The following is a 23732-nucleotide window of genomic DNA, read 5'->3' as shown; positions in this document are numbered from 1 at the left end:
TTGTGACACATGAAACATGTTATGCAGATTCGACATTGACGGTGGTAATGCAATTTGATAAGCCATTTCTCCTACCCTATCTATAATCTGATAAGGACAAATAAAACACGGTATCAATTTCTTGTACTTCAAAGCACGACCAACACCGGTCATCGGGTTAACCCTAAAAAACACATGATCTCCTACTTGAAACTCAGTATCCTTCTTCCGCTTATCATGATAACTCTTCTGTCTACGTGTTGGTTGATTTTAACTTGAAGAAATTGGAGTTTAGATGATTTGAGAGAGTTTTTAAAGATTTGAAATGAAAAATGAGGAAGAATGAAGAGATAAGCTGATGTGTGATATATAAAGGGACACCATGTGACTTAGCTCACGCTGGATGTACCAAATGTGACTTAAGTGACGTAAGTTGTATTCCAACATAACTTAAGTCACGCTGGGTATAATGCCTACGTGACTTAAGTCATATAGAAGCATTTTGGATAGTTCAATTGGGAGTGAACAATTTATGTTGGGAGAAGAGCAATTTTCCAACAATTTTCATGCCCTAGGGCAATTTTAAATATATGGCCATGTAAAGTTGAAAAGGATTTTTTTTTTTTTTTTTTTTTTTACTTTTTTGAAGAGAGTAATTGTAAAAAGTGAAGAATTACATATTGTGCTATGGCATTTCAAATGAACAATATTTTAGTAAAAATTATATTTTCTTTTAACTTGTTTTTTTGGGAATTTCTTCAACTGTAAAATCATTTAGCTACTTGTAAACAAATTAAATTTGTACTACATAAAAATTTGGAATTCCATGGTTATCAATTACTCGAGATCATGGCATAAAAAACACCGAGCACTCATTTGTGGTTGTTGTCACTATGGAGTGGATAAATTTGTTTTGTTAAACCTAACTTGTTTTGTTCTCAAAAGTAAAATCTCGTTTTTTTCGTCTGTTCTCAAGTAAAATCTCGTTTTTTCGTCAAAACATTGGCTTTAATCTATTGTGGTATATGCCAATTGTAAAAAAAAAGAAAAAAAAGTTTCAATGGTTAAAAATAATAACCGTAGCATGACATTTAAAATCCAAAACACATGTATTGGTAGGCAACAGCATGAGCATCACTTAAGAACGAAAAGCGGGTACTGAATAGCACCACCAGCTACCATGTTTGCCTGCCCCTTGCGCCCGGCCTGCCTTTACTCGCCTCGGAAATTAAAGTATCTGCCAGTGCTGGCTGCACTATCTCCGACCAAAACCTGCATGTGCCAAAAATTACATGCTGAATGACAAGAGACTTGTGATCACATGTATGATGAAAACGAACGGCAGCAAAAACACCATACTTGTACATCGGTTGGTTGAACCATTGCTATTCATGGAAATTGGTGTTAGTCTTCTGTTTTGGTGCGAAGGTAAAATTTGAATCCTTGCAGGCCAATCTGAATTTAATCTCCGTGCAAAATCTTCAACTTCCCTACATAAGAAACATGGTTAATTGATGCAAATAAAGATAAACAACAACAAAAAAAAGGTCGACAATTAGCTAACAAGGCTGTCCTTTTCATAGAATACGTAAGACGAACATACTACCAAATTTAATTAAGCTTTTCAAGAATCTTCTAAATTAATGTCAGACAAATTGAATTGGATAATGACCGAAAAATTGCACTGAAATGCTATGCCAGTCGGAAAGATTCCGGGTCCATGGAATCTACATGTTACTAAAGGAACAACATATTCTGTAACAAATTGACTGGTAGAAAGAAGATTAAGAAATCAGAGATAAAGAAAAGTTGTTTCTTTATGGAGATTAATTTCAGGATAAACATACATTCACTTGCATAAAATTTTGATCTTACTTCACATCAGTTGAAGAATTAGCCGAAAAATGCATCTAACCTGTCAAGCTCCTCCTTCATTGCAGGATCAAAGTCGTCGTCATCAAAATCACTTTCATTAAACTCGATCTTTGAAGAAAAATTAACAGCAATATGATCGTGCACACTAGAGGGCTCTAAGGCATCGTCAAAATTGGCATTATGATATGCAGAAGGAAGAGGATTGAACTCCTAAAACATATCATAAGATATTCAATAAGAAACAAACACTTCCAGAACAAAATAATGCTGATACCAAGTAGTGGTATTGTAAGCCACAAGAATGAAGATAACTCCATGCAAACATACTTAACAAGTATAAGTATTCTCAAAAGGAATATGTGGCAGAATCTAACCTTACTATGATTTTCATTTTCACTTCTAAAAGACGGATCTTTTGCGGTGTCTTTCCTTCTCCTATTCTTCTTTTTATTCTTGTTTGATCTAGTTCCTTTTATATCTGCCAAATCATGTGTCCTTAAGGTAAGTTATGCAAATCAATATGATAACAAGAAAATCAACATAGTCACTCTGACATCTATCAGAATCGAGAGAAGCTACATGCATCTAAACAATAATGACAAAACAACAACAAAATAGTAGGAGCTGACAACGAGCCTCCATATTTGTTCCGGATGAAATATGACCCTGATCTTTGTTGCAAGCGATGTCTTGCCCAATCTCCAGTCCCATAAATAGTCTTGTACGTATTGAAACTAGAGAGAATATTTGTGAATCTGTTTTTCATTCATCTGAATTCTGGTACAATTCGGCTACACCACCACTGCATTTATAGTAGCAAGTGGTAACCTGTAATAGCAGGTTCCTCTCTTGGAGGAGACTGGTAACTGCCAGTGACCCTAACAGCTATCATAACTAGCTCTATGAGTTAGCTATGTTGGTTCTATTTCATGCATGGTACAATATACACTACTTGTTAAGTCTGAGCTGAATAAGCAACATGGCATTTATGATATTCAAATGTGCTATAAAGAAACAAAATTTCAAAGTCTGAGCTGAGTAAGCAACGTGATATAGCAGAATTGAGTTGTAAAAATTAAGTCAAGAAAGCCATCTTTTATCCCGAAAATAAAAGCGAAGATAAGAGAAGTAGAGAACTGTATAGAAAATAAATTAATGACTGATCAAATTTAGAGAAGTGGTTAAGATGGAAAACATGGCATACCTCCATCTGGGCCATTAATAAATGAAAGCAGATCATCCACTGAGCGTTCATCCTTTGGTTCCTCCTCAACCTCAACATCCTGAAACACATGAAGTGTTTTAGCGTTACTTGCAACACAGGGTGACAAGAAATTAGTCATAAGAAATATATTGCTTAACATTCAATAGGCATGGCCGATCAATATCAATCGAATTAAAACAGTAAAACATGCCTTCAATTTATTCCTCTCTTTTAATTCTCTCCTCTTTCTAGCATATAATCTATTCAAAAGTCGGATATGTGGATCATCAGTTATGTTTTTGATAGGCTCAAGCTTCTCCTCCTGTCAAACACCAAATGTAAATCAAGAAACAAACTTGCGGACTTTAAGGGTCACTTTTGACTATCTTCACGCACCTCAGTGAGATCATCAGGCAAATGAAATATTTCACGAATCTCTTCAGGAGTTTTTCCTTCAATCTTCCGAGCAAGTGCCCGGGTGGTCAGATCAACCAAAGGCCTCAGTCGAAGGTAGTGTGCAGCAGACGCCAACTCACATAACTTCTTTGTATCAATACGGATAAATTTCTCATCAAAAGTTTTGCGCTCCTATATAACAAATAGTTAAGTAATAGTTCAAATTATCAAATACACTTCAAAATAAATAAGTACCGACTTTAGGAGGAGTGGAAAAATATCTATATCCCTAAAAGCAAGGTATAATGAATAACATCAAACACTGATTATTCCATACCTTATTAGAACGTCCTGGTGCTCGGTGGAACCTACAGTAATCAAGTACTAAACCCAACATTGCAGGAGTGACACGTTGCGGAAGAGATATAGCATAAGTTTTGGAAGACCCCATTCCTGTCTGAATTACTTCATTGAAAATCATAGGGCAAAACATCGCAACCTCCGCTTCTACTTGTTGAATAAAACCATCCTCAGTTTGAAGCCAGATGTAGGATTTCATCTAAGCATTAAAAAGGAAAATTAAAATCAAGAAACTAGCCACTCAAGCAACAACAGACCTGACTATACCATATTCTAAATTCCAAAACAATAAAGCAACCACCTATGAAGCACGAACACAGACACGGACACTGACACGCCGACACCGATAATAATTTGAGAGAATGATATAATTCAGTGTAATCATATGTGTCGGTGTCGTGTCCGTGTCAGACATCGACATGTGTTCAACACCAGGACACACCGTATCTGAGGAGTGTATGAGTTTCATAAGTAACCACACATCACTGTCGTCTAGAATATGGACTCAGTTGTGGTCTGGTGAGTTGAGGTAAATATTCCCATTGGCCCAGCAACAAAATAAGGGAAGCATGCAATATACACCATTTAGCATCTGCTGCATTTTAAAATGGAGGAGGGGGAAGATGGTATGATACAACTTAGAAGAGGAGCAAACTAGCCATGAAATAGACACGTCTGTAGAAGTTTCTTCATTTTAATTAGTCGTAAAAAATACCTACCTCTGGAGAAGAAAAACTAAATGTTTCTTAGTATATGTGATGATATATTACTATATTGTTGGGACCTGACTACATTAATTTGTTCTCAAACAGAATATCTAATATTAAAACTAACCTGGCATCATTAAGGTGATATATATTTCAACGTTTATGTGATGATATCATACTACTGAATTGTTCAAATTGAATACTAAATTGGGACCTAACTAACATTAATTTATTGGTGAACAGAATATCTAATATTAAAACTAACCTGGCATCATTAAGGTGATCTAATCTACATATTAAAAGAATTTACACGAGCAGCTTAACAATAATACCATATCTCAACAATAACCCTAAATAGATAAAAACAATTCTAAATAAAATATCATAGCATACCTCAGATTTCACAATTTCCATAGCAGCGCCGGACATTTGAAAAAACTACACAGCTTCTAAGTTGTAATTACTAGGGCTTTGGCACAAGTTGTTTTCTCAGTTCAGTAACTATGAAATTACAACACGAAGGAAAGTTTGCAATTAGTCAAAAACCTTGGTTTGCATTATAAGCATAAGCACTTGAAACAAGTGCAGTAGCATTCTAATGAGAACTTTCACATGTCCTCAACTAAGATATAAATCAGGAACTGCTACGGTACAATAACCAAAGATTGTCCCAACATTAAAATATTTGCAAATCTTTCACAAGTCCAGTTTCTAAAACATCTAAAAAGAAAATTGAGCAAACATGACTATGAGACTTCCAAACACAGGATAAATAAAGTTACGAGTCCAGTTTCTATTTAAATGCTTTCTAATAATAACAAAATGACAACTCTTAACAATCACTGAACAATCTTATCAACTTACTAACTAACTTCTACTAACTCGTAACTACTCTAATTATCCAATATTTGATATCCTAACTGTAGCGCAGCTTGGTTGTCACAGATTAGTATCATTCCCATCATGTGTTGCCTACTAATTTGAAGCAATACCTTCCTCAATATTAGTATCATAAAGACAACTGTGGCATTTTAAACTCTACCATAAATGCAAGTGATAACAAGAGTGGCAAAAATAATTTTGAAAAAGAAAAAATATGGCCAACAAGGTTATTAACTTTGTTAACTTTGCACTGCATATTCTATCAATGAATACCATTCATTACAAAGTGCAAACAACCTATGGCCAACAAGGTCCATTTTTTCTTACTATTTACAGATCATTCTTAATTGTTCACCGATAATTGCAAAAGTATCCTCTTGCTTTTACTTTATTTTCGTTGTATGAATTTAAGAAAGAAATACTAAAAAAGACAAAATCTAGTTTCAAACATCACAAAATTATTGAGTAAAACATATCAACTGAAATGAAAATGATAGTAAAAAATCAAGAGTCTACTTGGTTTGAGACATTTTCTGATATCAAATAAGCTCTAAAAGTAAACCATTTTCAACCACATGTGCCTTTTCGTATCAATTGAATGACCAAACACAAAAGCAGACACCTCTTGATACAAAACTCTAATTGACCCATAAAAATAAAAAAATACAAGCCAAACCCATTCATTTCTAACAATTTCAGCAGCACTACAATTCAGTAACTAAAACTAAACTAAAAAATCCAAGTCAAAACCATTCATTTCTGACAATTTCACCACCACGATGAATCAACAATAAAACAAAACTAATAAATCCAAGTCAAAACCATTCATTTTTGGCAATTTCATGACCTAGAACCAAACTCAAAAAACAAGTCAAAACAATTAATTTCTGGCAATTGCACCATCAGGGTGTTTTAACAACTAAAAGCAAACTCAAAAATCCACGTCAAAACATCCATTTCCAGCAATTTCACCATCATGACGACTCATCAACTAAATCGAACTCAAAAATCCACGTCAAAACATCCATTTCCAGCAATTTCACCATCATGACGACTCAGCAACGTAATCGAACTCAAAAATCCAAGTAAAAACCATTCTTTTTGAGAAATATAATCCTCACAACTCAAAATGATTCAGCATCTAAAACCAAACTCAAAAATCCAAGTCAAAAAACCATTCACTTCCAGCAACTTCATTGTCTTCAGGATTCCGCATCAAAAACCTCTAAGTTAACGAACTAACTTAAAACGCAGAACATTTTTCAACATCATTTTTCTCCCTCTTTTTTTAAAAAAACAAAAACATTTTTCTCCCTTTTTTCAAAAAAATACCATTTTTCTCCCTCTAATACAAAGTAAACAACTCTATAGCCCCGACACTTCTGATCGAAGGTGAGTCCGACACAACACCAACACACATGATTACTTTGAATTTTGTAATTTTTTCAAATTATTACCAGTGTCAGTGTATCAATGTATCATAAGGAAACAAGATCATTCCAATAACAAAAGTTCAAACTAGACCCAAAATAATCAAAAACAAATATTCAAATTATGTGACATACTCATTCATAAACATCAAATTAAGTTTGAATAACAACAATAAAGTAATTAACAAACCAACATAATCAAAAAATTTCACTCCATATTAACACTACAATTTCAATTTTAACTTGAAAATTTATAACAATCAAAATCTCAGTAGCAACAATGTGTACTCCGTGTTTAACACGTGTAAATGTCTGATCACACATGTAATTACTTAAGATTAATTCATTTTCTCAAATTATTACCGACGTGTCAGTGTGTCAGTGTAAGTGTCGTGTTCCGTGTCGGTGACAAATTGAAATGAAGACAGAGAAGAGAAGAGAAGAGAGTAAAGTACCTTGAGAAGAGGAAAAAGTGAAGAAACGGTTACGGAAGAAGGGAGAGATAGGGTTTTCACTTTTCCGTTTTCTTACAGTGATTTTCTTTCATTTTTCTCTCTGAATTGGAAGCACGTGATGTGATATGGTTACCCGTCATGCTTCATATAAATGGGTTGGGCCGGCCCAATTGTTTCGTGAAAATTGCTATTCTTACCATCAGTTTTGCTACAAAATACCAGAAAAATACGTACGAAAATTGCTCTTCGAACCATTAGTTGGGGATCAATCACAACAACAATTAACTTCTACCGAGGTTACTTTCGTATTTTCTTGATGTTTTGGAGAAAAAATGATGTTAAGAAGAGCATTTTCTTGTTTTGTGGGCAGTCAAAATAGAGTTTGGCTCAAACATTAATCGATTACGCAACCTGATGTGTCAGCTCAACATGTAACTAAAATGATCTATATTTATATGGGTAGTGTTAACTTGTGCCCTCAGGGCACATGTTAAGAATCTAAAAATGGAATTAAATAATAAATTTTGTCTTAAAAAGATAAGATTTTAAATTTCTAGAATATTGAATGCACAATTTCCAACAAAATATTTCTATATTTAGCTTCTTAACTTGTGCCTTGAGGGCACAAGATAACATTTCCCTATTTATATTTTACCTAAAAAAAAAATCTATATTTATAATAAACAAAACCCTTGCAAAATTTCTCAAGAATATATGGCACGTTTTTTTTCTTCTAATAAACATTAAATTCTACTGCACCTCATAAAAATGGTTTACACATGTGACTCATATGACAAGACAATCTACATGTAATTATATCGATAGTTGTTACTAATTCTTTTCAACCAAAAAAAAGTTAATATGAATAGGGTCCTCATTGGTTTTTGCTTTGTTCTTGGCTACGGAAAAAGTGGTAAAATGTATGTAAAAAAATAAATCTCAATGTTATCCAAAAATAAAAACTAAGCCTTCTAACAGAGGTATAAGACAATTTGTAGTGATATTTGTAAAAGAGTAATGATATTTTGACATCCATTTGATGACAACTTTGTTGACATCCTTGTTTTTCTCACTTCTTATTGGTCAAAACAATGGAGAGAGAAAAAGGAAGTGGGAAGATAACAACATCATGTGAGTATGAGAGAGAAAGTTGTTCAAAAGTTGTCAAAAAGTGGTTGTCAAAATATCATTTCTCTTTGTAAAATAATTTTATTCCTCAATTTATGCATAATGGGTATCAAAAGTCAACAACTTTTGCATAAAAAAGGCAATGTAGACTAATTATACTGTAACATGTGTCGTCGTATAATAAACCAATCAAGTTGCATCATTTTGTTTGTCGTCATATAACAAAAGAGTATTGCTAGCAACACTTTCTTTTAAACATTATCTCTACTACTCACTCTTGTTCTAGACCGGCCAGAAGATCAATCACATGTTGACACGTAGCCTAATTACACCTCTATAAGGCTTCGCGCTTGAAGGAACACGCCAACTCAAGTGCATTGTGCCACAAAGTAGCGCGCCCTCGCGCGAGGATCACTTTACACGTGTCCTCTAACCTTCCCTAATCACACCCCGCAAAACTCGAAAGCGGTTATCCTTAACTCGCGCCTATATAAGGGTGACCTTGCTTCACCCTCAAGGTATTCACTTTTTACAACACTTTCTGCACACTTTTTATCGGTTCAATTACTGACTTGAGCATTGGAGTGCTAACGTGCTTGTAGGCACTTTTCTTTCCTCCGCAAGGATTCATCACCACCGTATCATAAACCGTCAACGTCATACCAGAGCACTTTCCGCAACCGTTGACACTCATCCATCTTCACCGGACATATCATTTGACTCTAGAAGGAGGGGATCGTTCGCTAACCGCCACGGTCTAACGATCATCCACCGTAACTGTTTTCTATTATGTGTTCCTCCGCCGTAATCGTTTTTGGTTTCCTCTACCGCAACGGCTAACAATTACAGCTCCTTTCTCCGAAGTAATGGCCAGAACTCGTAGGAGATCCACCACAGGTCGCTCCTCCACCGCACCAGAATCGCGTCCTACGATTCAATTCCTTCAATATCCAACGGTTCCGACTCTGGAGCTGGTGAATCCAGAAGGAAACGACGCAATCCTTGATGCTGTGATCGACGCTCATACTTCTGCTGCGATGAATACGACGTTCCTCACTCCACCTCCTCCACGCACGGAGGATGTTCATGTGCTTCCACAGTCTCCTCCGGTTCCTCTGCTCCAGGGGACGAAATAAATCTTGACGAACCTGACAAACTTCAATCAACAACAGAATGACATGCTCAAACATGTCGAGAAGAATCAAAACAAGGTTATGATAAAAGTTGATATGAAGAATGAGAACATTCATCGCAACAAACGATGTGAAACACTTGTTGCGGCAAATGACATAGCCTCAATCCTAAGAAACCGTCACAATGGCAACAAAGGGTTCCCTGATGACTTGAATCGAGAAGGCAGTAGGCTCCCCCGCCACCGTGCTCACCACGGTGAACCTTCAAAATGTCCAGGTAATGGAAACCTTCCTCGCGGTCGTAACCGCCTTGGGAATTCTCCCGTCCACATGGCAAAATGATACCTCATCATGCCAGGTACAATAAATTGTGAGCTGCTCTTCGTGACACTACACGACGACATCAACAGGCGATCGATCATGGAGCTACAACAAAAAGAAGGGTAAGCGACGCTTGAAGTTGCTGTGCGGGCAAAGGAAGGAAGTACGAGCGAAAAAGCAGGGAAATGTGCTGCCGGAATACCAAGGCCTCATATGCTCACAATCCTTTAGACCAAGTCACCTTCAAGGGCGACCTCTGCAGGAGCCGCACCACCAGAGGTGAACCGGGGGCGGCGACAGAGAAGAACATGTATAGCCAGGGGCGCCACATCCAAGGATAAAAGTAACCATCGGAAGCGATATTCGAAAAATCGTATCACGAGAGCGCCATGAAGCGAAGCAAGAAATATACTCCCTTAAATTCATCAAGGGAAGCCATCCTTCGTGAATGCCTTGGCGCAAAGTTCAGAGAGTCAGACATTGTCCCGCCTAGGCCATTGAAGGAATCCACGAGGATGGATAAGACAAGGTACTGCCAATACCATGAATCGTATGACCACAACACCAAAAACTGTTACCAGCTCCGTGACGCGATTGAAGAGATAATAAAGAAAGGAAGCTGGTTCACCAGAAATGCATGGAAGAGGGGCAGGAAGCGAGAAGAAGCTCCGTCCGGCAAGACGTTAAGCACCGATTGCATCTCAAATCAAAGACGCCCTAGAGCTCATTCATCTTTGGAGAAGCGAAGAACGGACGGAAATGACAAGGGTCAAAAGACGCCCACCGTCCTAGACTCAAACCCAAGCAGAACACCCAAAAGGAAGGTCGCCGAACCAAATGTGGCAGACTGCGTAGCTCCAACTGCAAAAAGAATGAAGACAAGACCAGCCTTGGGATTCACTTATGACGAAAAGATCAACATAGACGCTAATGGGACCTTTCCACTCGTTATTAACACCAATAAGTTAGGCCATCGGGTGGAAGGATGCTTGGTAGATGAAGGCAACCCTGTAGAAAATAAAAAACAAAATAATAAAAAATCATGTATCCTTATTGGTTTTTGCTGTTGTATCCCTCACGTGTCCCAGATGTATTTGAGATGTATTGGACAATTGTTTTTTAAAAAGTAAAATTTAATGACCGAGCACTCTCCCGATACATATTGCGGCGTAAGGTGCAAGATACATATTAGATATCGGTACTTCATCGATTTTAAAGTATATGAGCGTCTTAACCTAGGGCCCATGGTTGTAGGGCTCAAATTTATTTTATATGGAGGTTTTATATAGCAAAACTTGTTTTATAAGGGGCTATATGTTGCAAATCGCATCAGTGGCCAAAACATGAACATACTTTAGCCCCACACTTTCAGCTTTCGGTTTGGACTGTTATACCCTAATTTTGGACCTAAAAATACTTGCTCAATTCTTCTTTTCTTGCATTATAAGTCATTTGATATGTCTCTGATCAATTGCATCCTTCTCTGCATTTTATTTCAATGTTATTTGCAAAATTCACATAAAAGGGTATTTTAGTCATTTCTTGCATTCAACTCATTTTTGAAAATTGTTTGAGTCTTTCAAATTGGTTTGTATAAGTCCTTGTTTCAATCTCATGTCAAAATTCATTTCAAAAATATCAGTTGAGTCATTTTTTAGTCAGTTTAGCCCCTAGGGGCATTTTAGTCATTTCCTACGTTAAAATGTCTTTCAGTCCTTTAAAAATTTGTTTGAGTCCTTTCAAGTAGGTTGAATAAGTCTTCATTTCAATTCTATGTCAGACTCCATTTCAAAAATTGCATTTAAAGTCATTTCGAGTCAATTTTGCCCCTAGGGGCATTTTAGTCTTTTCACGTGTTAAAACCCTGTTTAAATTTTAAAAATTGTCTCTGAGTCTTTTAATTCGCTTGTATAAACTCTTGCTTTAATCCCTTGTTAAAAAATCATTTTTAAATTGCATCTGAGTCATTTTTAGTCGTTTTTAGCCTCCAGGGGCATTTTGGTCATTTCACATAATATTTCTGATTCGTTTTAATCTGATTTGTTGTTTTTAATCGTCTCGTTTTATGTTAATTTTCAATTTACTTTTTCAATTCAATTTTAGTTTTAATTTTCATTTTAGTCCTCGTATTTTTGTTATTTACATTTTAGTCCCTTTTAAGTTTGTTATAGTCCAAGTGCCATGTGTCCAAATGCTATTGGTCCTTAAGAGTTTGTTACAAGTCCAAGTCCATGTGGCATTTCCTCATTGGTCCAAGCATCCCTTTCATCACCTATATAAGTCAAACTTGTGGTCAATTTTCAACACAATTAATCATTCCATCATTTTACACAAAAAAGTCACAAAAAATTTTCTTTCTTTTCCCTCTTTTCTTTGCCCAGCCGTAACCAACTAACACCACCACCATAACAACCTTCTCTCTCCACCATAACAACCTCCTCCACCACCTTTAACCACCCTAACCTCTAACAACCACCACAAAAACCTCCCTAACAACCTCCAATCTTCATCCCTAAACTCCATAACCGCCTCTATTCAACACAATCATCTACAATTTCAAAAAATCCATCTACAATTTCACAAAATCCATTGAAGCTGTCAAGAATCAAGCCAAAACGCATAGAATCAGTTTCAAACCGTCATCATCCTTCGAATTTGCGGCAATATTCAAAGCTTCGAGTCAATTCCGATCGTGAGTCATTGAAGGGAAGAGGAAGCGGAATCAAACCGTAACAACACCGCAAAGCTCACATAATCTGCTTCCAAACCGTTTCAAAGTCCATTTCGGATCACCGTTCATTCAAGCCTTTCAATAGCAAGTTCATGAATTAAACCACGTCACTATCGTGTTCAAATGGATCCCGTCGCTAAAGTAAACGCAAGGCACAAGGTGGAGCAAATTCGAACAGCAGAAGGTCGTTAATCACCGGAAACAGCAACGACGGCGACGGGCTTAGATTGTGCGAATTTGAACGCGGGAACAACAACAACCTAGCAGCGTTTGATTCGAATTCCAACCGCGGCGAAACGAAGAAGAAGAGACTTGAAATTGAGCACATACTCAGTAGGTAACCACTCGATTCTCCGCTTCTGGTGTCTTTAATCTCAGATTCATTCTCTTGTGTTCATCTTCTTTGAAATCCAAGAGTGCTCTTGAAATTAACATGAAATTGAATGTGTGAAGCAATGGGTTTTTTTAAAAAATCGAAGGAAGGTTGGGGCGGTGGTGTTTTGCTGGTAATTAAGGGAAGGAGAGAGTAGAAGAATGTTAGTGTGAGAGAGAAGAACACGTTTGATGCAAAAAAATGAGGAAGAAGGGGTATTAACCCACTTTTGACCCCTGACCCGCTGGGTTGACCCATACCCAGCCTGTGACAACCCAGCCTTTTCCTTAAGCCCAACTGGTAGTTGTTTCTATTTGTTCCTCTTTACAGCTTTACTGTTTTAAACCCCTGCAGTACTTTTCACACCCCTGTCTCTTCAAGAACTCTTGAAAAATTCCCCAAAAAAAATTATAATATGTTCTTGATACTTTTTGTGAATCTTGATGACTTTTACCTGTTAGATTTCGATCAAAATGTATAAAAAATTCTCTTGTGCTTTATTGAATCAATCCTTGTTAACGTTGGTGCCTTTTTTTGTTTTGTTTAAAGGAAGAACTTCTAAGTTTTTGTGGATTTTTCATTGTGATAATTTTGACGCTCGATACTTGACTTTTGAAAAATAATTGCATGTTAAAATTTACTTCAAAAAAGTACGTGTGCTTGTTTTTCGTTATCTTGCTACTTTGTCGTTAAAATCTCGCAAAACTTTGATGCATCTTGAACTTGATGATGCGGCCTATGATTGTGATAGTGTGCATGTAATTTTTGTGATGATTTGCCTCATAAAATTGGGTGTTTACTTGCTGTTTTAAGAGTGATTTTTGTGGACTTTGTGTTTTGTGTGTAATGTGGATTTCTCTTGCATGAATAAAAATATAAGAAGACTTGGAATCATTAGAATTGTTGGCATGTTAATTTCCCATGATTCTCATGTTTGTGATTGGATTAAACTCTTTGAAGCCTTCCAAAATATGAGAATCTAGGTATTAAATCTTGCCTAGCATTATGTTGAATTCAAGCCTTTTACCTTTCTTTCCTCGGTTAAATTCTTGGCTATTTCCTTATTAAATTCTAGTTACTTTACTATGTTCTTTTGCTTGTTTCCATTTCATTTCACATCTTATTCTACTAACCCTTTGTTTCATGTTTCATAAGCATACTTCATTCTTCCATTTTAGTTTCATTTCTTGCATATTAATTTTTACCAAGGCTTAGAATGTAAAACTTAGGAGCTTTTGTAATATTTTACTTCATGTTTTTAATTTCTTGGCAAAGAGGCCATAGAATGTATCTAGGGTATGATGTAAAGGACAATGGACTCTAATGATGTACACCGACACAAGCACCGACACGTGCACACACATCACTATATAGTTAGAATATGCATGTTTAGATGTATGTTTAGGATTGTATGTTTAGATGAATGCCTAGGGTTTATACTTAGAGAAAAATCAATTTTCCAAAAATATGAACAAACTTCACTCAAACCATTTTCCAAATAAACCTTGGGGTCCAAAACCCCATTGAATTTTCCTTTTATTTTCTTAATCAAAATCTTAATGAATCTTAATAATACTTAGACCCCATTTTGCAAATGACTAATTCCACCTCACCTTTTCATAAATCTCATGCCCTCGAGGCCTCTTTCTATTCTTCAAAATCCTATTTTCAAACTTAAAATCAACCAACAAAAACAAAAACATTTTTGAGAGAGAACTACGGTGGATTTGATCCCTTAAACGGGTACGTAGGCAAGGAACAAAATTCCTTCAATTCAAATAAAATAAAAATCCAAAAACATTCTTCTCCCTCCAATTCTTCACTTAGAACTCTTAGGTTTAAATCAACAATTTCAAAAAATAGCATTTAAAAATAAAGCGCGCGCGTAGAAATTAAAGACGGTTCCTATAGGATACTATAGTCGTTATGGGTGCCTAACACCTTCCCGTAGCGAAAACAACTCCCGGACCTCGATTCTCAAGGGTTTTGCTTACTTTTTCCCTTCCCAAGAAAAAATAAGATATCACCGGTTTAAAAGGTTCAAACGTAATCAATGTTTGACACCCGAAAACCAAGATAAAACATGGACAAGTCAACCATTCGTCCTTGATACATTTGACATATGAGCTAAGATGTTAAAACATCATATTTTGGTTGCTCTAGTTGTCAACATAGCTAAGATATAGATCGTCATAACTAATGTATATTCATTTATCAATACTATATATGAAGAAAACTATTCCTTTAAGTTCTTTTAGGCTGAATTTTTCTTTCTCAAAATACCCTCAATTTTCAATACAAATAATACATGTAACAAATAGATAATAATAAATTTAAATATTAAAAAAATGTAACAAACACATAAATATATATATATGTCTGTTTTTTTCCTTTATCATTTAAAAAGTGTAACAAATTAGATGAGTATATTTATACTTACTTTTTCATTATCCCAATTATACCCTTAAATAACTTTTTCTATAATAAAGATCGTTGTTGGTGTTATTCAAAAAAAATTTAGATTATATTTTTTTTTGTTATATTGTTGGTGTCATTGAAATAAATAATCATGATTAATTTGGTTCGTTATAATTTGAAAGCAACAAACATTTATATTTTTAATTTTAATCCAAATCAAATTTCATAAAAAGAACACTATTAATAATTTTCAAATGTTAGCGCAATAAAAAAAGTGGAAAGACGGACATGTGAGTGCCCGTCTTTTCGCTAGTTGTTTATAATTTTTTTTGTCTTTTATTAAAATATATTTTCATATGAACAATTGGTTTGGTTTGATAATATTGACTTGGCATATTGAAGTGTATTCCTCTTAAGATCTTAGCTTCGATTCTTGTCTATCAATTTTTATCACCAAAAACCCAACCATAGATCAGTTGGTGACTTGGTGTGCGGTATATTTAGCCGGCTATGGTACTACTGCATGCATATATATAAACAAAAAACACCGAACAGAGAAACGTAAGCAAATTGGAAAAACCAAAGAAGAAAACACAAAGAAACTTTGACCAATCACATTCAATCATGGACGGCAATGGCATCACTTTATCAACTGCTACAAGTACAAATAATACAGCATTGTTATCACACTCTTCACACACAAAACAAGAGCAACAGAGACTCACACTATTCTTGTCATGACTTCTTCTGGGTTTTCATTATCTTCAACTGCAGAGGAGGTTACTCATGGGATAGATGGGAGTGGTCTTACTGCAATTGTTACAGGTTACATATATTACTTACTATTACTACTTTCTCTTTAATATCATTATCTTGCTTTGTTTGGTTAGAGTAAAATATGAAAAATAAGGACCAAGTTAAATTTATGGACCAATTTGCAATTTTTTAAATTATATAGGGACCAAGTTATATAATATGAAAATTAGAGACTTGCCGCAAACAATAAAAGAGTTTTTTTTTTTTTTTTTGACAAAAAATGTAAAAGAGTTATTAAGACCAATTTGAGATTTACATTGTATAGAGTAAAGAATAAATTTTAATTCTTAGGTTTTTTTTTTTTTTTTTTTTTTTTTATAATTCTCTTTATTTACCTTTGACCGAGTCAAAAAAATATTTTAGCTTTGGCATTATATTTCATTAAATTCCTTTATTATTATAATTCTTTGAATTGACCTCAAGAGATTAAATACATCAATTTTTGTTGTGTCTTAACAAGAGGTCTCTAGTTTAATCTTTTGTAAGAATTAAGTCATTTGGAAAGAATCAACAAAAATAACCTAACTTCCAGCTTAATTTTTTATCACGTGAATTCTAAAAATTCAAGTTCATTCAATATCACAACAGCATCATCATATATAATTTCCCCATTAATTGCATATTTTTTTGATACAGGAACAACACATGGTATTGGCATTGAGACTGCAAGAGTTCTTGCTTTGCGCGGTGTTCATGTGATTATGGGAGTGAGAAATATTAATGCTGGAAAAATTGTTAGAGAAGAAATACTTAAGGAGATTCCTAAAGCTAAAGTCGATGTGATAGAGTTAGATTTAAGTTCAATGGCATCTGTTAGGAAATTTGCATCTGAGTTCAATTCCTCTGCTCTTCCATTGAACATTCTCATGTAAGAAAAATATTACATGAGCTATACTATCAATGTTTTACATGTTTTATTTATGGATCATACCATTTAAGGTCCTTAACAAGTGTTCTGGAACACTCCTTAACATTTTCCTTAAGAAATACAATACATGTGAATGACCGGTAATATAGTTTTGGCTTAATAGCAGTTTTCACCCCCTAACTTTCACGAAGTTGCGATTTTGGCCCTCTAAGAAAAAAAACTACAAAACCGCCCCCTAAGTTTTGCAACTGTAGCAGTTTTGACCCCAAGGCAAAAAAAATATAACACGTGGCACCTCACTTAGGGTGCCACGTCAGCGTAGATCGAGTCAAAATTGACCTTGGGGGCCAAAAATGCAACAGGTGCCAAACTTAGGGGGCGGTTTTGTAGTTTTTTTCTTAGAGGGCTAAAATCGCAACTTTGAAAAAGTTAGGAGACGAAAACTGCTATTAAGCTTATAGTTTTAAGTTGCTCTCTTTTTATAGACATACAGGAGTGGTAACGTTTTTCATTTTTTTTTTTTTTGTAATTTTAAGAAACAATGCAGGAATTTGTGCAGCACCTTTCACGCTGTCCAAAGACAACATTGAACTACAATTTGCCACAAATTATTTAGGTATGTAGGAATTTTCTCATATTTAGTAACATGAATTCTTTTGAGTTTTCCACTGCTTAGATAATTCACTAAATAACGCTTCTACTGTTTTTTTAATGCATAGTCAAAGAAGAGAGTGAAAACAATCTTAATTATTGTTATTATTTATTCCACAGGTCATTTTCTTTTAACAAATCTTTTGTTAGACACTATGAAGAAAACAGCTAATGAAAGCAAGAAAGAAGGAAGAATTATTATTGTCTCATCTGATGGTCACAATTACACATATCCTGAAGGAATCCTTTTTGAAAAAATTAATGATCAGTCAAGGTAAGAACACAAGAATCCTAAATATAGGTTGTTCAGTAGACTCAATTTTATTACTGTTGGAACTTCATCTCAAAACTTTGTTTAGTCATCATATACATGTGCAAAATGTTATTGTCGATTTTAGGTTTATATTAGTCATTTTTGCTGACTATATGTAATATAGGATGTTACATTATGGCTTGCTTTGTATAAATTTATTATTGTCACATGTCATTGATAGTTTGACATCGACTAGGAATGAGTTACGTAAAGTATATGGTGTACAAGAAAAGAGATTTAAATACTGGACATCTTAAGATTTTGGATAGAGATGTAGTGTCAAAATCTCTATGCATGTTTGGATTTGCAGTAAATGTGGCAGAATCATAGCAAGTCAACATGATTTTGTCAAACACACTGCTATTTCAAACAAGCATGAACTTGGTCTTTAACCCTTTGTTGCTCCCATGCTCCTTAGACTCCCCCAACTAGTGGTATTGGAGCCCTAGATCGACCTTGAAGGGGAGTGGGGTAGATCAAGATGTAATGTAACCTTGTAAAAAAGGTCTTCCGAACTATGTGGTGGAGTCAAGTGGCTTATCATGTTGGTTGGTAACGAAAGTACAAGTTCAGTAATGTGGCAGTCTCACCCTTAACGGAAAGATTGTTGGCAATCGAATGTGAGTTGGTAGTCTCACATCAATTAAGAATGAGCTAGATGAATAAAACATAAAACAAATAACTCTCTTAGTATTTATTATTTTGATGCACATGGATGTAGTTGTAGTAGTATAGACTTGTGGAAACCTTAGTTGAATTTAGAAATTAAGCATGAAGATACAATTTGGATCGCTATAAGCTTGCCTTAAAGCACTTTGCTCTTAACAAGATTCGTGCTTTGGGGGCTGTGGACAACTATAAGCTTGCCTTAAAGCAACTTGCCCTTAACAAGGCTCATGCTTTGGGGGCTGTGGATCGTTATAAGCATGCCATTAAGTACCTCGCTCTTAACAAGGCTCACGCTTTGGGGGCTGTGGACGGTTATAATTCTAGAAGGAGCTTAAAAAGGGGGCAACACCCTAAGTAGCAAACCGCCCTCTCAATCCTGCCTTCACGCATAAGAAAATCCCACGCGCCGCTCACAATAGGAAACTAACCGGATAACCATGGAAAAGCTGTTACAGAAAAAGGGACAAAGAGTGCTATAAATACCACCCTATTTATCACTCTCAGAGGACCAGATAATAGACCTAAAACCCTAATCGCTTAGCTTCTTCTCGAGCTGAGTAAACCTTATTGTTCTTACTTCAAGTACAAAATTATTGTGGTGTTTTTGGTAAGAAGTATAGTTTATAATTCATTATTGTTGCTTCCTCTGTGTACAGTTTCGACAGATGGAAGGCATATGGTCAATCTAAGCTTGCTAACATTTTACATGCCAGTGAACTTGCAAGATATCTCAAGGTAAGATGATATTGCTAACATTATTTTAGTTACCATAATATGATTATGCCATTGTTCTTTTAACAATAAAACAACTATTTAAAAGGTTAATGATGGCCCATTAAAGTTAGAATTTTTGTATTGGACTCTACCTTACCGGTTTTGTAGGGCAAGTAACTTTGATATCTATTGGGAAAAACCCATGTTCCACATTGGATAGATAAAACTTTTGATAAGAGTTTATATAGAGGAGACAATCCTCACCTTACAAGCTGGTTTTGTAAGGATGAGTTAGGCTCCAAATTTCAACATGATATCAGAGCTTATTGAATTCAAGGGCTATATTTTTATAACCAAAACGATAGCTTACTGACATGTCATAAGTATTTTCTATAATCTCTTTCAAACAACCTCAGAAGTATTTATATCACTAGATAATCTCAAATTAAACAATTAGGATTTGGATATATGCTTGTTGATCAGCTCTTTGGAATAGATGTTTTAATATAATGCTCAAAGTTTTCAGTCTTTCAGTAGCTAGTAATGTAACTATTGTACAATAACAATAATGAGATCATATTTTTTTTTTTTAATTTCTATTTGATGACTTTCCTTTTCTTTTATTTGCGAGTAAATATGGACCTCTAGTTTTGCCTCATTCACTTTCAGCGAAACACTGATATATCTTTTATTAATTGTTGCATCTTGATCAGGAAGATGGGGTTAATATTACTGCAAATTCTCTTCATCCAGGAGCAATTATCACCAACATTGTTAGTCCTGAGGTTGGTCAAACTATCCCGAAAGGTAACTATCACATTTTACCTTTCTTTTGTATTAACTCTCCGGTACATACGGGGAAAATAGTCCTAGTAAATCGGAATTCGAACGAGAGATAAGTCTAATCAATAATTGTTCGTCGAAATGATCGTTACTAAGTTTTATTGTTATGTTTCTCTCTGAATCATACAGGTCTACTAAATGTTCTTGGGGAATATGTAATTAAAAGTGTCCAGCAGGTATTTTATTTTTAATACAGTTCAATTCAATCTAATAATAATCATTGATTATTTACATAATCTAAAAGAACATTTAATAGTATAATGTTCAATTTGTGGTTATTTTAGTTTACCGTGTTCTCACCTTCAATTTCAACTTCATTGTAGGGCGCAGCAACAACATGCTATGTAGCATTGAATCCACAACTGAATGGTATTTGTGGAAAGTTTTTTAGTGACAGTAATGTGGCTGAACCAAGCTCACAGGCAAATGACACTGATTTGGCAAAGAAACTTTGGGATTTCAGCATGAATTTAATTAAATAGAATATCCAAGAGTATATGTACTTTTATGTTAGAGGCATTACTGCACTGTAACTAGTAGCTAATTACTCTTGCAATTTATCTATTTTAACACAGGAAGAGAAGAGAGGAAAAACACAGGAAACATCAACTGTGAATTTCGGTGTGTAGAATGCACTATATGAGCTCTCTATTTATAGCGAAAATTCACAACTAATAAGTGAGAAACTTTGGGAACAAGTAATTCACATATTAGATATAGTACAAAAATATCTCAACTGAGTACCAAAATATATTATATTAAGTACAAAAATATATTATATTATGTACCAAAATATATTTCAGATCAAGTACTTAAATATATTAGATTGCCTACCAAAATATTTCAGATTGTGTTCCAAAATATTCTAGATTGCTTTCCAAAATATTCTAGCAAAACTTGGGGACTAAGAAAGCACTTTCTAATAATGAATAAATTAATGATTTAATTTATCATTTCCAAATAATAAAATATATATATATATATATATATATATATATATATATATATATATCAATATATATTTTTTCTCTAGTGCTCACTTCGTTCACATAATTATGTACCACCTTAAAGGTACACCCTCACTATATAAACACTACTAATGTGTGTGTTCCATCCGATGTGAGACTTCCACTTTTTTCAATTCACACAACACTAGATTCTACCCAAAATGGGAATTTATGTTTAGTCTTTTTACTCAATTTTCACACATGTTCCAACAATCCCCCACTTGAATTTAAAAAATGGTTTCAGAAATAACGTAAAAAACGTCTCCATAAGATTTGCTGGTAAACAAAGTTGTCGCCTACAACTTGAACCTTTGCATAGCGGATAATATTCCAATTTAACAAAAGTTGCTTACATCATTGAACTCTATCTCAGACATAGAATCCGCACACAAACCTTTTCTAAGGTGTATTCTAAAAGCCCGTGCGTTTATGGCCATGCACGTCTATCTCAGTTTTAACGAACGCTCTAGGTATTCTACCCCGAAGTCCATAGGAACCGGCCTTAGTTCCACATTTGTATAGGTGAGTCTATCAAGAGTAATCATGTAGCTATGCACTCCACTCCACATAGAGTATAGATCTCATTAAGAGTTTCTATTATCTCATCCTTATGTCACTGCAGGATGCATGCTTTCTTACTTTTCTCTTGGGATCTCCAGTCAGTTAGGTCGGGTTACCATCACTTGTGACCTTTGGGCATTAGTCCCATCCTATTGGATGTGTTTAGGACTTTCTTTCTAGTAATTCCTTTCATCAAAGGATTAACTAATTCTTTATCAGTATGTACATGATATACTTTAACTGTTCCTTTTGAGAGTAGCTAGCTCTCTAATTCTTTATGCGTTCGTGCCTTAATAATCATCTCTTGCCATTGTACTAACGATTCTTCAACGTTTGTAATAGTTGCAGTACTATCTCAATGAATTAACACTTCTATAAACAGTTTTACCCACTAAGGGTTCTCATCTAACAAGCATCTTATCACCTTGCTTCTTCACTAGTTTTCTCTAGTGTTTTCATCTCAGATTCATTCCATAGTGGACTGAGTCAATATCATTTGTTTCAACAAATAACTCCTCTAATGATGCTCAATATGCAGTCACTGGTCGCTTTAAGACTCATCTGAAGGATGTTCAATTTTGTATCTTGTACCATTCATGTACAATATGATACTTCTCATTTGTATCTTGTACCATTCAAGTACAATAGAATACTTCTCATAATGTAATCCTAGAGTCATAATCTTCATAAGGCACCTCATGACTCTTTCAATAGCATGGCAATGCTTCTTATCCGTCTACTAATATTCTATTTGTAATATCCCACTTGTTTTGATACGATGTTTTACCTGATAACGATAAAAATGCTCGCGTTTAAGGCTAAGGGTATTTTTGGAATTGCACGCCGAGGGAGTATATAAGGACTTTAAGTAATTTCTTCATAATTTTCCCTTCTTTCCCTCACTAGGGTTTGGCATAATTTTTTGTTCTCCCTTCTCTCTAGAAACCGGTCCACTTTCTTCCTCTCCACACTCAATCTTTACTTAATCCTTCTTCTGTTTAGTCAAGCAAGAGATGAGTAGAACTAAGGGTGTTTGGCTAGGAAATTCTTGAAGCAAACTTCTACAACTTGGATCCTCTCATCTAGAATTATTTCTTATTAAGGTTTTGGTGTGAAGTCTTAGAGGTTTTGAGCTTCACTTCAGTTAATCAATGTGAGTTCTTATTTAGAAATCACCCTTGGGAATATGTGATTATGTTGCATATATATATATATATATATATATATATATATATATATATATATATATATATATACTTAGGGTTTTTTTTCCATAGAGTTTTATTAACTATTCCCATGTCATGCTTGTTAAACTATGAAATACTTGCATTTTGACTGTTTTTCAGGTTTTCTATGATCAATAGAATCATAATATACTCAGGGATACTTGGTTTTGAGGTTTTTGGGTCAAAAACACCATAGAAGTTGTGGTTTACTCGCCTCCAACTCGCTTAGGCAAGGAGACAGCACCAAAATGTGATGTTGGCTCGTTTCGGCAGTTTTGGCGTTTTCGTGTCGATTTTTCTTCGGGCGGTCTTTCTTTTCAAAAGTAAACCCATCAAGCCAAGGCCCTATTGGATAATCCCTTAAATGTTTTCTTGAATGTGAAGCAAGTATATAACTAAATTAGTAAAGCATGGCGTGCGAGAGAAATGATATGCTATTGATCGGGTAGCGAACTATTCTATAAGAAAGGGAATGAAACTAGAGCCTCGATGTAGCTTATCGAGAATTAATTACATGTATGTTAAGACGTGAGATGATAGTTAAATCTTTTCACTAAGAAGTATAAGTAAGACGTAGGTGTCGTGTCTCTTAAGGTTCACATTAGGTTGAATCTCAAAGGGATTCCATTAGGTGAAACGTGATAAGCTTTGCAAGAGGGGCTCGTACGACAC

The 23732-nt window shown here is 35.0% G+C and overlaps 2 protein-coding genes across 3 annotated transcripts; one reads left to right on the top strand and one right to left on the bottom strand.

Annotated features, from left to right (window-relative positions):
* Positions 1-909: 909 nt before the first annotated feature.
* On the bottom strand, positions 910-7390 carry LOC146915470 (SKP1-like protein 21). Of its 2 annotated transcripts, XM_085717850.1 has the most exons (10): positions 7289-7390; positions 4915-5022; positions 3792-4013; positions 3455-3646; positions 3270-3380; positions 3059-3137; positions 2229-2332; positions 1895-2064; positions 1339-1469; positions 910-1251 (listed from the first exon to the last, which is right to left on the bottom strand). In XM_085717850.1, the coding sequence occupies exons 2-10, from the start codon at positions 4948-4950 to the stop codon at positions 1235-1237; spliced, it is 1062 nt and encodes a 353-aa protein (XP_085573976.1). In that variant the 5' UTR covers positions 4951-5022; positions 7289-7390; the 3' UTR covers positions 910-1234. The 2 variants fall into 2 exon arrangements, with proteins under 2 accessions (XP_085573976.1, XP_085573977.1); XM_085717851.1 differs by lacking the exon at positions 3270-3380.
* An 8693-nt stretch (positions 7391-16083) lies between these two features.
* Positions 16084-20838, top strand: LOC146915469 (short-chain dehydrogenase TIC 32, chloroplastic-like). Its single transcript, XM_085717845.1, has 8 exons — positions 16084-16217; positions 16845-17076; positions 17613-17692; positions 17848-18001; positions 19366-19444; positions 20137-20230; positions 20396-20442; positions 20590-20838. Exons 1-8 carry the CDS (start codon positions 16130-16132, stop codon positions 20746-20748), a joined length of 933 nt encoding a protein of 310 aa, XP_085573971.1. The 5' UTR covers positions 16084-16129; the 3' UTR covers positions 20749-20838.
* The last annotated feature ends 2894 nt before the right edge of the window (positions 20839-23732 follow it).

The sequence above is a fragment of the Medicago sativa genome, chromosome 6 (assembly GCF_051527215.1).
Source record: "Medicago sativa cultivar Bolivia chromosome 6, Bolivia_mono, whole genome shotgun sequence".
NCBI classification, from domain to species: domain Eukaryota; kingdom Viridiplantae; phylum Streptophyta; class Magnoliopsida; order Fabales; family Fabaceae; genus Medicago; species Medicago sativa.
This window is presented reverse-complemented; position numbering and strand designations above follow the sequence as displayed.